Source organism: Aptenodytes forsteri, unplaced genomic scaffold (assembly GCF_000699145.1).
Source record: "Aptenodytes forsteri isolate BGI_AS27 unplaced genomic scaffold, ASM69914v1 Scaffold33, whole genome shotgun sequence".
In the NCBI taxonomy this organism is placed as follows: Eukaryota; Metazoa; Chordata; class Aves; order Sphenisciformes; family Spheniscidae; genus Aptenodytes; species Aptenodytes forsteri.
In genome coordinates, this window is record NW_008795037.1 from 1,362,812 (window position 1) to 1,378,062 (window position 15,251).

Here is a 15,251-nt window from a genome sequence, read left to right on the forward strand (position 1 = left end):
CCTCCCAGCTCCTTGTGCACCTCCAGCCTTCTCAGTCGGTAGAGCATGGGAAGCTGAAAAGTCCTTGACTAGTGTAAGCACTACCTAGCAACAACTAAACCATCGGTGTGTTATCGACATTATTCTCCTACTAAATCCAAAACGCAGCACTGTACCAGCTACTAGGAAGGAAATTAACTCTATCCCAGCCAAAACCAGGACAGTATGGTAGTGCTGTGATAAGTTGGTATTATTTCATATGTAGCAATACTATAAATACACTCTAGTAAAAGAAACACTTTTGAATATTTTTTTCCCAGAATTAATGATGCATACAATGGATTGATTTTTTGTTTGGTTTTTTTTTTTTTTATTACTAAAGGGAAAAAAACCTTCTAGAGCCTTGATTATAAACAGATGTCCCCAGGTACAAGGAATTTGAGTTTAAAGGATGTATGGAAGAAGAGTTACCGTAGTGTTAACATAACTGGGAAAGTTTTTAATCAGTATGTGTGGGGGGAATAAGAGATGTAGGCATTGAAAAAAGTGCTGCAAACAATGATGGTATTTTTTAACTTCTCGAACAAGCAGAAAACCCAAAGTCTTGATTGCCCTATGCTGAGTTAGTGCCTCTTCTGTGAACTCTTTTTTTATTTATTTCAGTAGCTTTTTGGCAGGTACCTAGACACGTTTCATACTGAAAGATGCAATCCTTTTTAGGTCAGATACTCACTTAAATAGTTTAAAAAGAAACATAGCAACCATGAATATTGTTCATTTTGTGTTCCTTACAGTTGGTTGAGATGCTGGATATGTCCGTTCCTGCAGTCGCAAAGCTGAGACGTCTTTTGGACAATCTGCCTAGAGAAGCTTTGCCGGATATACTGACTTCTATCATCCGTACGTCCAACCAAGAGAAGCTTCAGGTATTATGTTCTTAAACTTTGTTAAGGGGAGTTAGGGGTTTGCTTTTTTTTTTTAACAGTTAATCACTTTTAGATAATTTTGAAATTGCTTACACTTGAGACTGTACAGTGATAATGTTGCGCCAGAAGGTATTTGTGTTACAGCTGAGCGTGAAGACTTGTAAAAAGTTTTTATGCTGTTGTTTGAAGTGTTTATATATCTATATATCAGAACTCACCTAATAGGTAAATGAATCTAGTTAGCATTGGAAACTGTTCATTTTATTAAACAATAAGAAATACAACGTGGACTTCCCCTTCCCATGGTAAAGACGATAAATCTTTTTTCAAATTGTGTTGAAATCTTGCTTACTTATCACAATTGACAGATCATTATATATCTCTTAATACCAACAGCTTCAGAATCAGTTTGGTTTTTATCTTTTTAAAAACATCTTGAAGTGTGGGATTTTTTAAACACTGAGACACTGGTTAAGTTTGCATTGTATGTCAAAATAACTTTATGCAAAAGTGATGCTTATGGCTTGATGCTTACTAGTCTGATTTCTGTATTTGCTTGCTGTGTTCAGAAGTTTTGTTGTTCCTTTTCTTTTGTCACTGCCAGTGCTGCATGTTCAACCTTGAATTGAAAGCATAAGTTAGGTGTTCTTTCAAACAACAAATAGAAATTAATGCAGTAATTTGAAGTGAAGGTGTGTGCTGTAGCTGAATGTCCTGCTGCAGGAAGGTACACTGGTCATTAAATTTACCATGCTCTTTCTTTTATTAGAAGTGATAAAGAAAAGAGCAGCCAGTGGAAGCCGTGGAAATACAGAAGAGCCAAATTCTACCCATTTCCACATATCAACATCATTAAACATGAAAATGGAATAGTGTATAAAATGTTAAAAAGGCAAACAAAAGAAACAAAAAACCTCAAACCAAAAAAAAACCCCACCATGAGGCATAAGGTGATTTTTTTCTGGGTTAACCAAGGAGATCATGCTGTAACTTTCTTAGTGGGCTAGCTCTTTTCTGAGGCTCAGTAATTGAAAAATAGAATGCTGATAGATGTTTGCCACAGAAAATGTGACTGAAATAGTAAGACATTTTAAAAACAGACAGGATAGAAGACTACTACTATTTTGGAGTGCTTTGCAGTTTTTGCATTTAGACCCTTGAGGCTAGATTTTGTGTGCTACCTTTTGCTACCTTTTTTCCTAAACCATCTATTCTATGACTTTGGTCAAAAGACAGTAACAGTACCCTCCATGTTCCTCTCCCCCAAACTGATGATCCATCAGCGTGAACTTGTTGGCTACTTATAACTCCTTGCTCTTAGATTTTAGATGCTGTTAGGTTGGAAGAACGGTTCAAGATGACTATACCATTGCTTGTTAGACAGATTGAAGGCCTGAAGCTGCTTCAGAAAACAAGAAAGCCCAAACAGGATGATGATAAAAGGGTATGGACCTTTAAATGTGGGATACTTAAACATCCTAAATAATTATAAAGATGCACTTTTAAACAGGCTAATGAACATGCATAGTTTTTTAATCTGTGCAAAGTTTTAATCTATAGCCATAATCTTTCATGATCAGTCTGGAGCTGCAGAGAACACCCAGCTGGCAACCATGGCTGTTTAGATACCTAAAAAAGAAAATATTCTTTTAAAACTTTCTGACATTGAATAAATGCTCAGGTTCCTTTAAAGAGTCATTTGATGCCCAGTTTACTTGCATGGTATGTACACGCTGAGTTTTGGCCTGTGCAGTGAAAGGTGTACCTTTTACTAATGGCATTGCAAATGAATGTTTTGAAATAAATCTGGTGTGTTGTAAAATGTGGTTTGCTAAACTAGGGCAGCTTAGACTTCTGCTGCATCTAACTATACTTATGCAGTTTAGTAAACAGGAAGTAACTGAGAAATGAAAAAAGGTTAGAGAGAAGACTTAGCCATTTTGTAAACATTAGGCTTATTCTGCTTAATATGGTGGGCTGCAATGCCCAAAAAATCACAAGTAATTCATTTTGCTCTTGTCTTCTGTTGTCTGCTAGTTAAGGGTAGATGATAAATGCACTTAGGAAATACATACAGTAAAATAAGAACTGTAACTTTTTGAAGTAGTACCAATAACACTTTGTGAAGTTATTTATTGGATTAAAATCTTCTGAATTTTTCTATGAAGGAGGCTCTCCCAGCACCTTGCATGTTTTTCTCATGGTTTCCATTCAAAGCCAAAGTACATACCTTATTTAAAACCCAAAACCTGATACTATTCTCTGGCTCTGTTTTTCATTTCATAGGTTGTAGCTATTCGTCCTAATAGAAGAATCAGTCACATTCCAAGCACTACAGAAGATGAGGAGGAAGAAGATGATCATGATGATGTTGTCATGCTGGAAAAAAAGATTAGAACATCCAGTATGTCAGAACAAGCTCTTAAAGTTTGTCTTAAGGAAATAAAGAGGTAGGAGACTTTCAAATGGTGGTTTCTTCTCTTATTTTATTTTTTAAAACAAATCTTGCATTAACCTTTTCTTATTTGATGATATGTCTGTGTTGGTTGTGTTTTGGAAATGATTTCTAAAAATTTAGTAGAGTGCTGTTTTTTGCTTATTAATTTCATTGTTTCATCTTTTTGGAACATCAGAGGTGATGACAAAGAAATATGAAGTCTTCTAGGTACGGTTTATACATTAATATAGCATTAAACTGTAAGCTCTAAGCCTCTATGTTATGAAGTGAAGATCTCAAAACAAAAAACCAACCAAACAAACAAACAAAAAAACCCAAAAAACCCAACCCACCAAACCTAACACTGTAGTTGTAATAATGAATGAACTGACCTGGTTTTGAGTCTTTTTTCCTCTGTTTTTCTCTGGTGAAGGGATAACTGTGCTATTCATGGTGATATGGGGGTTAACAACTTCTTCAGTGAGGATGCATATATATAGTGGTGCATGCATTGTGTATGTATAGGGAACTGACTCCTTGTTCCATTTCTCTTTGTATCCTATGAATAACCTATTATTATGCAAAGACAATCTCCTAATTGATGGAATAGTGACTTGCTTTTTTAGTATTACAGTTGTCAGAAAGTAAGAGGTCATGCTGATGACCTCAAGTTTGCCAAATATCTGTCTTGTGGTGCAGGAGAGTCTTACTTCGCAGTTAATTCCTGATTAGCCTTATGAATTCTGTGTATGTATTTCCAGATTAAAGAAGATGCCTCAGTCAATGCCAGAATATGCTTTGACAAGAAATTACTTGGAACTGATGGTAGAATTGCCGTGGAACAAGAGTACAAAAGGTAAACCCTTTTATTATTATTGATTGTCTCTTGCACAGACGTTTTAGGACAAGTAGCCATCGTGTAAACACTACGTGCTTAGTTCTGTCTTGCAAATATTTGTCTCATTGTCTGATCATAAAAATGTCATCAATACGTTACTGAAGTCTTACGGTCTGCCTGGCTTAAAGTAGTATCTGTATACTGAATAGCCTGTGTAGCTCAGTTGTACATCTAAGTGTGAATTTAAAAAGTATTAGGAACATCTATACAGAAAAATGAAGGTGTTATTACTTACAATCTGTGGTGGCATCTATCTGAAATAATGAAGAAAAGAGCTAATTATTTTTTGTATGTCAGACAAAAAAGCTTTTGTACATTTCTGTAGCATTAATCTTCCTGAAGAAGGTTCTGGTATGTCTTAAGTTAACCAAGTTTGGTAAGGAGCAAAAAGATGAAAAAGCACAATTGTAGTTAATTTTCATAATTACAACTTCAGGTACAATAGGAAAAACTGAGTATCATGTCAGCTTTGTACCACAGTTTTCAAAAGTTGTGAGCAGAGAGTGATACTATTCATGTGGGAACAGTGTGCAAAAATGGAGTGAGGAAAGAATAGAAAATCAAATATGACTTTTTCTATTGACCAACACAAGTAGATTAAATAGGCAAAATTACTTTCTAGAAGTTGTACTGCTGGAGAAAAGGATTTTAATTCCTAGTAGCTGCTGAAGAATGAGGCTTTTGAATGGCATTTAAAACAATCCAATTTTAAAAAGAAATTTAACATACCACACCAGCAGAAACGTTTGTCTGTCTTTTGCCATCTTCGTAAGCGTGGTGATGAATTTTGGCCGTTTTGGACTAGAGCCTTGGCTGTTTACAAATCTTCTTGTAAATATTTTCTTTAATCATTAAATTGTAAAAAGATCTGCCTACACATCTTTGCAGATCTCTACAGTATTATTCAAAGAATCCCAGAATGAGTAAAGTATTTGTTGACACTCATGTCCTAGCAGAGTGGTTCTTTGGTGAAAGTTGCTCTTTAATCTTGCAGAATTATGCCATGTCACACGTAGTTTGAAGTTTCTAGTTTAAGCAAAGTTGCAAAGTTTGTATTCACATTCATGTGAGTGATGCTTTGGACTCCGTAGCTACAGTGCATAAAAATATACATGAATATAAAAATAGAAAATCCAATAGAACATTATGATCATTAGTGAATTTTTTGTTCAATGGTTCATTACAAAAATTTACACGGTTGATGATGAGAATTTAATCACAGTTGTCTGTATGTGAAATATGTACACTTACTGGTATGAGGGGTCTGCATCTGGAAAGCATAGAAGTTGAAGGGTGGGTGTGTGCAGAGTTGATAGACTTCACTGCTTCCTGCCTACTCTCTTTATGTAGTAGAGCAAAGACGACATTTCTGGCTGCTTTGTGCCAGAAATTCCTGCTCTGTGTAAAGCATTAGTTAATGTCCATGAGTGAGACCTGACCATTTATCTCAAATTGTGGCAATTGCAAAAAATGAATTTTTCCAGTCCTAGTATCCCATGGGTATTTTTTACAGTGCCAAGTCACTTTTAAGTGTTGCATAGCAAGTAAAGCCTGCCCTTCAAGCCAATAGGGTCTTGCTCTGTTTCTGAGATAGTTACAGACTCTTATTATAAGTAGATGATGAAGACATAGGGATGAATTTGTCTTTTGAGAAGACCTTACAGGATCAGACTATTTCTGTGAGAAAGCAAATGCTGAAAAAATTGCATATCATTGAATTGCTGTTCTAGAATAGATACTAGGTTCATTTGACTAGATTTCAATCTGTGACACAGTGAAAACGTGGGGGTTTTTAAGTTTCATTATCAGTACTATGATCTGTCTAGCTTATGGCTAATTTCCTTATTAAAGGAGAATAATACCACCTTTGTTATAGGAAAACATTGTCTGAAATATGTGTGTGTGTCAGGGGGATTGCATTGATGAACATGTTTGAGAATGTATTTGTTTCTTTTGTATTGTAGAATTAATTGTTTCTATTTTTAAAGGTAAATGTGCTGATATCTTTTCTGTTGTCAATGATTGATAGATCGCCTTGAAATTCGTGCAGCTCGGATTCTTTTGGATAATGATCATTATGCTATGGAGAAGTTGAAGAAGAGAGTTTTGGAGTACTTAGCTGTCCGACAGCTTAAAAACAACCTCAAGGGACCCATTCTTTGTTTTGTGGGGCCCCCAGGAGTTGGTAAAACTAGTGTTGGAAGATCAATTGCAAAGACTTTGGGTCGAGAATTTCACAGAATTGCTTTAGGAGGAGTCTGTGACCAGTCTGATATTCGAGGCCACAGGTAACTACTTCTTCCTTTCCTAATTGCAATTTTTTCTTTTGTTTGTTAGAGAAGGTATTGATTATTTTCATTGTTTAGCTAATACAGAGAAATTTTGCTTATTTCAAACAATGGAAGTTATTGATTTTTCTTGGTATTCAATGGTGCTATTCAGGAGAGAATTTTAGTAATGGGAATGGATGTTTAGTGTTGAGATACAGCCTTTATTCTTTCCTTCTGCTGCTGCCCTTTATTGTCACAGTGGAGAATGGAATTTCATCTTCAGTCATTTTGGCACTTTGAAGTAAAATCCAGTAGAAAGTCTAATGCGAACTCTAAAAGTAGAAAAATCAGATTCAACATTTAAGAGGGATGTAATGATTTAGTTATACAAAATAGCCTATGAATAGCAATGCATTACTTTATAACCACACTTGTTTTTAAAAGAGGAGTAAAAACTGAGAGTGATGCTTAAAAGTTGCTAAGGATAGCAACTGAGTTACTTAGTATCTCAAACTTGTTATTGTACTGTTTTCCCATTTCAAAAGGAAGTTTATACAAGGACACAAGATGGAAGACTTCAAAGGAGGTTTTTTGGGTGACTTTCCTCAGGACTTTTTTTTTGATCTTGCATCTCTTTATGTATCTACTTCTTAGTCTTTTAAACCATTTGTTTATATTAGTCCATTCCCCATTCCTTGCAACTGGAAGCATAATGAATGGGTAATGTAGATAAGTAACTGCCAAACATCAGTGCAGCGTTTTTGGTTCCATTAAACATATTTTATGCTTATTGCATGCAGTGTAGGAAATTCGGAATAATGAATTTGTTAGTGCTCTAAAGATCTGTAAAACCATATGTTTGTTTGGGGTTTTTTTTTAAAGTCACATTATTGAATAAAATTTCTCCTTACAACAGTAGGTAAATTATTGTGAATTAAAGCTATCACTTATTTCTTTGATGCCATGTAGCAGTTAATTTTGCCCAATGGCTATGCTGCTACTTTCAATCATCAGAATACGCCATCATTGTTGCTTCAATTCCAGGTTATTCTGTAATTTCTTTTTGTTTTCAAGGCATAAAAAGGACCTTGGTATTCTTATCACTTCCCTGTGTAATTTTAATGAAAACTTACAAGAAATGCCCTAATAAAAGTTAATTTTGTGGTATCAGACTTCAGACTTCTGACTGTAAGCTGGTTGCATTAGAGTAGTGGAAACTCACAGTCCCAGCTGGAAGGAATGTGGGAGACTCACTGGGAAATCTTGTGCTGAACATATGCATAAACTTCTAGGAATCTGGAGTATAATGTATTTCTAGGAATCTAGCATATAATATACTATTGATCACTTCTTAGACCAGAACATGAGATGAAAAAGTGACAAAATGGTGATTTTGTACTTGATGACAACTTGAAAATTCAGACTTGTTTCGTAAACCTTTAGTTCAGCACCCTTGATAAAATGAACAACACGCGTTTATTCCTGTGCACATTCTTCTGTGGCAAATTTGCAAGAGTTTTGTTTGACACTTACCTAGAGTTTGTAGCTTGAAAGAATCATCTGTAAGTTTTTTCTTAGTCTAGGTTTGGTCAACATATCCAGCAGCCACTGGGGGGTTGTAGATACATTTGTTTTAACACATCGGTTTTGACTGCATAGCAGCACTCTGTGCATGTGTGTGTGATTGTTTTGTAAACCTTCGTAACAGCTGGCCTTGTTACCAATTTACTTACACACTAATGGAAAAAGAAGTGAACCTCTGTCCTCCTCCTTCACTATGTATTATTCCTGTCATTCATAAACTGTATTGTTAATCACAGTTTAATAAGTAAGAAATCTGACGTTTCAGATTACTTATGGTATGGATCCTAAAAACAACTTAAAATGTGATTCAACAACATGTTGCTATTTGAACTGAAACCACTAGAGGCTGTTGAATACTAAGCCTTATAGACATAAGTAACTTTTCCAGAGCAGAGCAGGACTCAAGCCTTTGTAACAGGGAAACCACATCTGTGAAATTGACATTATGAATAAAACTGTCATCATCTCTTACTCAATTGCCAGTAATTCCTTACTGTTTTCCTTTTTTTCGGGAGTTTTTTGTTTGGCTTTCTCTCTTGTGCTTAGACCTAATAAAGAATAAAGACAGCTAGAGTCAGGTGATAATGAGGCTTTTAAAAACTTTTAAATTCAGGTGTTTGTGGCTGTCATTGTAGTATTTTTGAGGGCGTTATTAAATTATTAATGCATGTTAGGTGCTAACCATTAAAAAATTTACTTGAAATTAACTGATGGAGAAGTATTTAATAAGACAGTTTATTTTTCATCTGCAGAGGAAAAAACTATCTAGAATTAGCAAGGGTATCATGTGGTTACTCTTCAACAAACAAGTGTATAGTTTAAGACTAACTTCAGAGCAGTTAGTACAAGTCCATTGTAACCGACTGCTTTTGCAAGTTTTATGTGGGTAAAATCAAAACCAACTGTTCCATACTGTTTTTTTTTTAATTCTGCTTCATTTTTTTCCCTGCTTTTCTGCTTCTCAGAAAAAGATTTAATCAAATTAAAACTACAGCTTTTCTGTAGACCTCTCTCTGTAATGTCCTTTTGCGTGAATAAATCCTTCAAGTTATTCCCAGTCAAGTGAATCCATATTGTACATCTGGTGGCAGTCATAGAGAGGAATTACAAAGGTGGTCAAGCAGTGGAGGAGACATAGGCTGCTGCTCTCTGAGTTTTACTGTTAAGTAGGCTGATTTTCTAATATTACATGTTAGGAGCCATTCTTTTTCTCCTAAAAGCTCCTTATTAGGCTTTAAGGCTGAAGTTAAGGATTCCATTAACATTGCAGAAGAATGATAGTATATGTACCTACTAATGTTCTAAATATTTTTAAAAAATGTACTAAATGTACTAGAACATTAACAAAAGAAACTGTGGTTCCGTTTCACTTGAAAGCAAATATTGCCTGAAATAGTATTCATTGTAGCCGCTTATTACTGTTGTAAGTGAAAGATGCAGACTTGATAGATTCAGCAAGCAAAATAAAATAGATTAGACAGCAGCAGGGTGGGGAGTGGTGTTTCAGTAAGTGTGCTGTTCCATGTGATGTGTAACTAGGGCAATCGGAAGTGCCCAGGTTTTCCCATTTCAGTGTGGATCATGTGCCTGCAGCTGGAGTTTGTTTACATTTGTTGTTAACTTGTATTAAAAAAAAAGGTAAAAAAAACCCCAAACCAACCTGAAAGATGACTTAGAACTTTTTTCCCAGAAGCTCACTGCATTTAAGATCTCCTCAGTACTGATTTTTTGTTTTATACAGGAACTATATGATCTTCTTTGTTGCATGTGTGTGTGGTTTTCTGTTTTTAAAAAGAAAAGCTGTAATTGCACCATTTATTTATAGTGGTGAGATCACTGTGAAGCTCTTTTTTCGCGCTCTCTCACCTCTGTGTGAATCACTTTTTCTTATATTCCCATTGCTTTTCAGTCTCTGGAAGTTTGGATAGTTTACTTCTGGCTTAGGCCTCTGCTGAAGACTTGTTCAGGTGCATCTGTGTGAGGAAAGGTGTGATTCCTCACCAGTACAGCTATGCTAGCAGAAGTTCACAGCACAGGCCTTCTTGCACTGGAAAAAAACAAACCTCAGTTTCACCTGTGAGAGGAATAGCTTTGTTATACGAGTATAAGGCATAGATACATTTGTAAAGCACTTGAGTAGATGCAGCCTCTGTCCTTGCGAAAAAATAAGTTGTCACCTTGTACAAATAAGTTCAGAAATAGTTTCTTTGGTGGCATTAACTTTGTTATCTTTTCCTACCTCTGCAGTTTGAAAACCACTGTATTTAAAAACAATTTAAAACTCTCTGTCTTTAGAACAGTATGAAGAAAGTGGGTCATGTTTTTATCAATAGTACTAGTACTGCTTTAAGGGTTCCAATTCATACACATTCCCAGTTTACACTGGGAGAGCTGACAAGGTTAGATTTCCCAGCTGTCTTTCTTGCATTTTCTAGGATACATGGCTCCTAATGACATGCTGTACAACTCTAGTATTTTTTTAAAGGTACCTTTTCACTGATTTAAAAATAAATAAAAAGATTATTAAATTACAGACCTTCTGTGGCATGAGCTCTTAAGGGGTTTTTTAATTGTTACTACACAAGTGTGATAACCAGGAAACTTGAGCTGTACGTCCTGTAAAGCAGCTGACTCTCTTTCTAGGTTTAATGCAAGGAGAGAAACAGTGCATCAAAAAATGAGCAAAGCCACATTATATCATCAAAAATGCTAATGTAGAATATTGTGTTTCCTCCTTTTAACCCTAGCTAAAATAATGAAAATAAAGAATAACATCTTTATGTTCAGCGTCTGCTGTTCACAAACAGCAGTATTCAGTTTCACAAGTTACAAGGCAAAGGTTAATATCCAGACAGATAAATGGCCATATCTGCTTGTAGTTTTAATATATTCTAGTGGGTTTACATGTAAATATCTGCAGGGTCTGTCTTACTGAGGACTCTTGTGTTGAGATGTGTTCCATAATAACCATTTAGAAATGAAAACAGGCTACCTATGTTTGTATTTTCAAGGTAAAATATTTGTCATCCTACATATGACATTTGCATTAGCATTCTTTACTTGCCTTGGAGATCTTGAGTCTTTGATTAATAGTATAATAAAATATGTATCGGTCCGTCTCTAATAAAGTGAAGATGTATCACAGATTTAGACTGTTACACATGGGATGAGTGAATTGATACCTAGCTATTTGTTATCCTAAAATTTATAGTCTGAGTTTCTGTTTCGTGATACCCGATCAAATTATGTAAATAAATTTAAGCATGCTTTTATTTGAAATTTAGTGCATCAATTAAACGTTTATATTGGAGTTAGTTGTTTAGATTTACCATGTCTAGAGATGGTTGAAAATACAAATGCGAAGAAGCTGGTATGAGAGAGGAGGAGCCAGAATAGTGTCAATGGAGGTGGTGAAAGGAAGAGCAGAATGTTTCTAGCCACTGTGTGCTTTTGTCATCTGTTAACCCTAATTCTGTGGAGACTGAGTATTTTGTGGAACTGCTCCATATTTCCAACAATAGTTCCTTTAATTTTGTCCTTTGAGTTTCTTGAAGAAGAACTCTTGGTTTGTATAGGGAACCATTTAATCCATTTGGTAACATTGGATCCATTTCAGTTGGACTGTGGTTTCTATTTAAGTTTTTTACACGGTAGCTCATGACCCAAGGCTTACTTTGGACAAGGTGCATAAAAAAAATGAAATTAATGATCTTCTGTCACTGTTAGAATGTTTTTCTTATTGCTTGCTTTAGAAGCCACTTAATTTTTATACTCTTAAAATTGTATTTCTCCAAGGTATTGGTCTCACTTGACTTGTCATAAGTTGTCATGAGTATATTTGCTTTCTTCTGCTTTTTCTTCACCACAGATCTTGATACACTGTGCCTCAGCCTACCTAGTGTATGGTTTATTTTAAAATGTTAAGAAACTTGATTGTGTACAACAGTTAAGTCTTACTGGAAGATGCTGTATCTATGAGAATCTTCCACAAGTGTAAATATGTCATTAAATAGCCAAATCTACTATTTTCAGGGTTTTTTGAGGGGGAGAAAAAAGTATTTCAATCTATAACAACAGCAGCTTTTTTGTATCTCAAGAAAGAAAAATCTCTTCCTGTTTTTTGGTTTTTTGGGGTTTTTTTTAAGTGCTTCTTTTTGGAAAAACTCCAAAAAAGTTTTTAAAAGTAGTGTATGTGTGTGCATGGGTATAAACATACAGATTTATTATTCGGAATACCTTTTGGCACCTAACACTTATCATCCTTTGATGTTTACCTAATTATGTTATTCTATTACTGGCTTAAATAAAATATTAAAAACAGTTAGGCTGCATTGTCTCTGAAGCATATGAAATTATTTACTCGTGCAGTAAGCACCTTCTGTTAAAAAAACAAAACAAAACAAAACCACCACCAAAAAACAAACAAAATCCAAAACCACAAACAAAAAAACTAACAACAAAAAACCCCAAAGAAACCAAAACCCCCCAAAATTGCTACAGTGATTAATTTGATTGCACTGGTAAATGATTCACTTCTGTGAACTTCAATTTTGCTTCAGTCTTGTAATTTTCTGATTGCATTTATACAATCCTTTCATTCTTTTGGCAAGGTTGGCTGTGTGCAGGTGGAGAATGAAGTGGCATGCTAGTATAATAGCTCCCCCTTGCAGATTCTTGATCTGTAATACGTTACATAGTGCGATCCTCAGTGGAGAGGAATCCACGCACTCACTGCAGAGTAAGACTGCACAAAAGCAGCGAGGTGATAAACTATTGCGTGCTGGCTGCTCCAGTCTTTAGCAGCTGTCTCATGAAAGCGGTAATAGGCAAACTGAAATTCTGTTGCATTTCTGGCTGTTTAAAAGATCTTTAAAACTTTTGGTTTTGCTCAGATCTAGAATTAAATACAGTAACTGCAATTTGTTCCTGGTGGTTAAATATTGCATGGAACTAACACCATTGCTGTGTGGTTTTGAGTTGGTTTTTTTTCTACTTAAAATCTCCTCTAGTATCTTTTGAAATTAGTCCCATGGTATTTTTGGTTTCGTCTTTCTAAATGTCATCCTGTTTATTTTGGACTGTATTAAAACAGATCATATGGCAAGCAGGCCTGTTCTGCATATCTGCTTTGTGAGGGTCATGAGATAGGTACCATAATTCAGCACTTTATGTATCTCTTTCTTCTTGAGTGACCAGCATTTCATACTCTTAATTGTAGTATTTTGTTTAGTTATGGCACAAGCAGAAGAGGCTATGGTAAATCCAGCATACAAGGTATATATATGCATGTAAAATATAGTTGCTCTGTGCATTGTGAAAAAAAGTTTTTACCACCTTTGCTGAATAAATTCAGACTCATAACTTTTTTGTTCCGTTGCACTGTTCTAGTTTTTTATTTAATGTTGAAATGACATAGTAAATACAATTATTTTTTTGTGACTATTAATTAAATATACAGGGGACATCGACAGTTCAGCATATCTGGAATTTTGCCCTAATTTGTAACATGCTGTGTGAACTCCATTGTGATGACAAAAACCCAGTATCATTATTAAAATGTTAGTATTAATGAGATTCTCAAATCTGTTTCTGCTTGTTCATACAGTACAAAGATGCTTGTACTGAATAATGTAAAATGTCCGCAAGCTATAAAGTTTGGATATACTTTAATGCATATGTCTATCCTTCCAGACCAACTAGTGCACCATGGAACTGGAATTTTCATTTGCTGATATAATTGTTTATATTAGTTCAGATGCATATTCCATATTTTTATCAACTAGTTCCACAAAGTTTTGCAAAAAAGCAAGAATTGTTACAATGCTGCTTATTCTTACATTTTCCTTTGAGTTTTATTTTTGACGTTTCTACTCTTCTTACATGCGTCTGTCCCCTTTTTTCCCATATACATTTATTTCTCACAGGCGCACCTATGTTGGCAGTATGCCTGGCAGAATAATCAATGGACTGAAGACTGTTGGGGTTAACAATCCAGTATTCCTGTTAGACGAGGTTGATAAACTGGGGAAGAGCTTGCAGGGGGATCCTGCAGCAGCCTTGCTTGAGGTAAGAGATGTTAAATTACAAGCATTGCTTCATTTGTAATTAAAAAGAATTAAAATACTGGACTCAGAAAGGAAGATTCACTGGATGAAAGATAGCATGACAGTGTCAGCTTTTTTATTCAAATACCAGCTGCTATGTTTTGACATTGTTGGATTTCTGTCAATTACTTGTGCACAATGCAAATGCTGTTATATAGTATACTAGGTAAGATATCTTTAATATCAGAGATCTGTACTTAAACACGAGGATGTGTTTTGTTTTAAGTGTTTTGTATATTTAAAGACTGTTCAAGCCTTAAACGTTACTTATCTGGGGGACTTCGATACATTCATTTTTAATGACCAAATGCCATTAGCTATAAGAAAAAACTGTAGAGCAGCCAGACGGTAGCTGGACTTTTTCAAGTTTTCCCTTTCTTTCTTGGAACAACGTTAATATATTTTTGAAGCTTTTGATGGTACAAGCTTATACTGGAGCTAAGCATTTTACCTAGCATGTAATATGGACTAGTTGCATGTTCTTTTAGTAGCATTTCTTTAATTAGTGTTGTAATTAACTTTCTGAACTTAAGTTTTTCATTTAAGTCACAGATCCCCACTCCTTGACTGATTATGATGTGCTGGGTGTTTGATTTCCATGAGAGTCAGCTATTAAGTGTATTTTTTCTGAAATTCTGGGACTCAGACCAAGCAATAAATGAATCAAATCTTGAAGTACGTGGTATAGTTATTCTATCACAAAGAGTTTAGAGGTGTTAAAGTTGACTTGCTTAAAGACACAAGTAAAATCTAGGAGATACAAGTAAGGACTTGGGTGAATAAGATACTGTTGGATTATTTTGTAAATCCATCACCTGTTGAGATGTTGAGATTGTGCTATGCTGGACCTTGTTCTCACCAACAAGGAGGGGCTGGTGGGGAATGTGAAGCTCAAGGGCAGCCTGGGCTGCAGTGACCACGAAATGGTGGAGTTCAAGATCCTTAGGGCATCGAGGAGGGTGCACAGCAAGCTCACTGCCCTGGACTTCAGGAGAGCAGACTTTGGCCTCTTCAGGGATCTGCTTGGTAGAGTGCCATGGGACAAAGCCCTGG

General features: G+C 35.4%; 1 protein-coding gene across 1 annotated transcript in view; it reads left to right on the top strand.

The window, feature by feature from the left end:
* Positions 1-15,251, top strand: part of LONP2 (lon peptidase 2, peroxisomal) — a 122,067-nt gene that overhangs the window by 74,645 nt on the left and 32,171 nt on the right. The window contains exons 4-8 of the mRNA XM_019471374.1: positions 774-905; positions 3,192-3,355; positions 4,104-4,198; positions 6,270-6,528; positions 14,019-14,160. Of these exons, the coding sequence (XP_019326919.1) occupies positions 774-905; positions 3,192-3,355; positions 4,104-4,198; positions 6,270-6,528; positions 14,019-14,160 (792 nt within the window). The remainder of the gene's footprint in view (positions 1-773; positions 906-3,191; positions 3,356-4,103; positions 4,199-6,269; positions 6,529-14,018; positions 14,161-15,251) is intronic.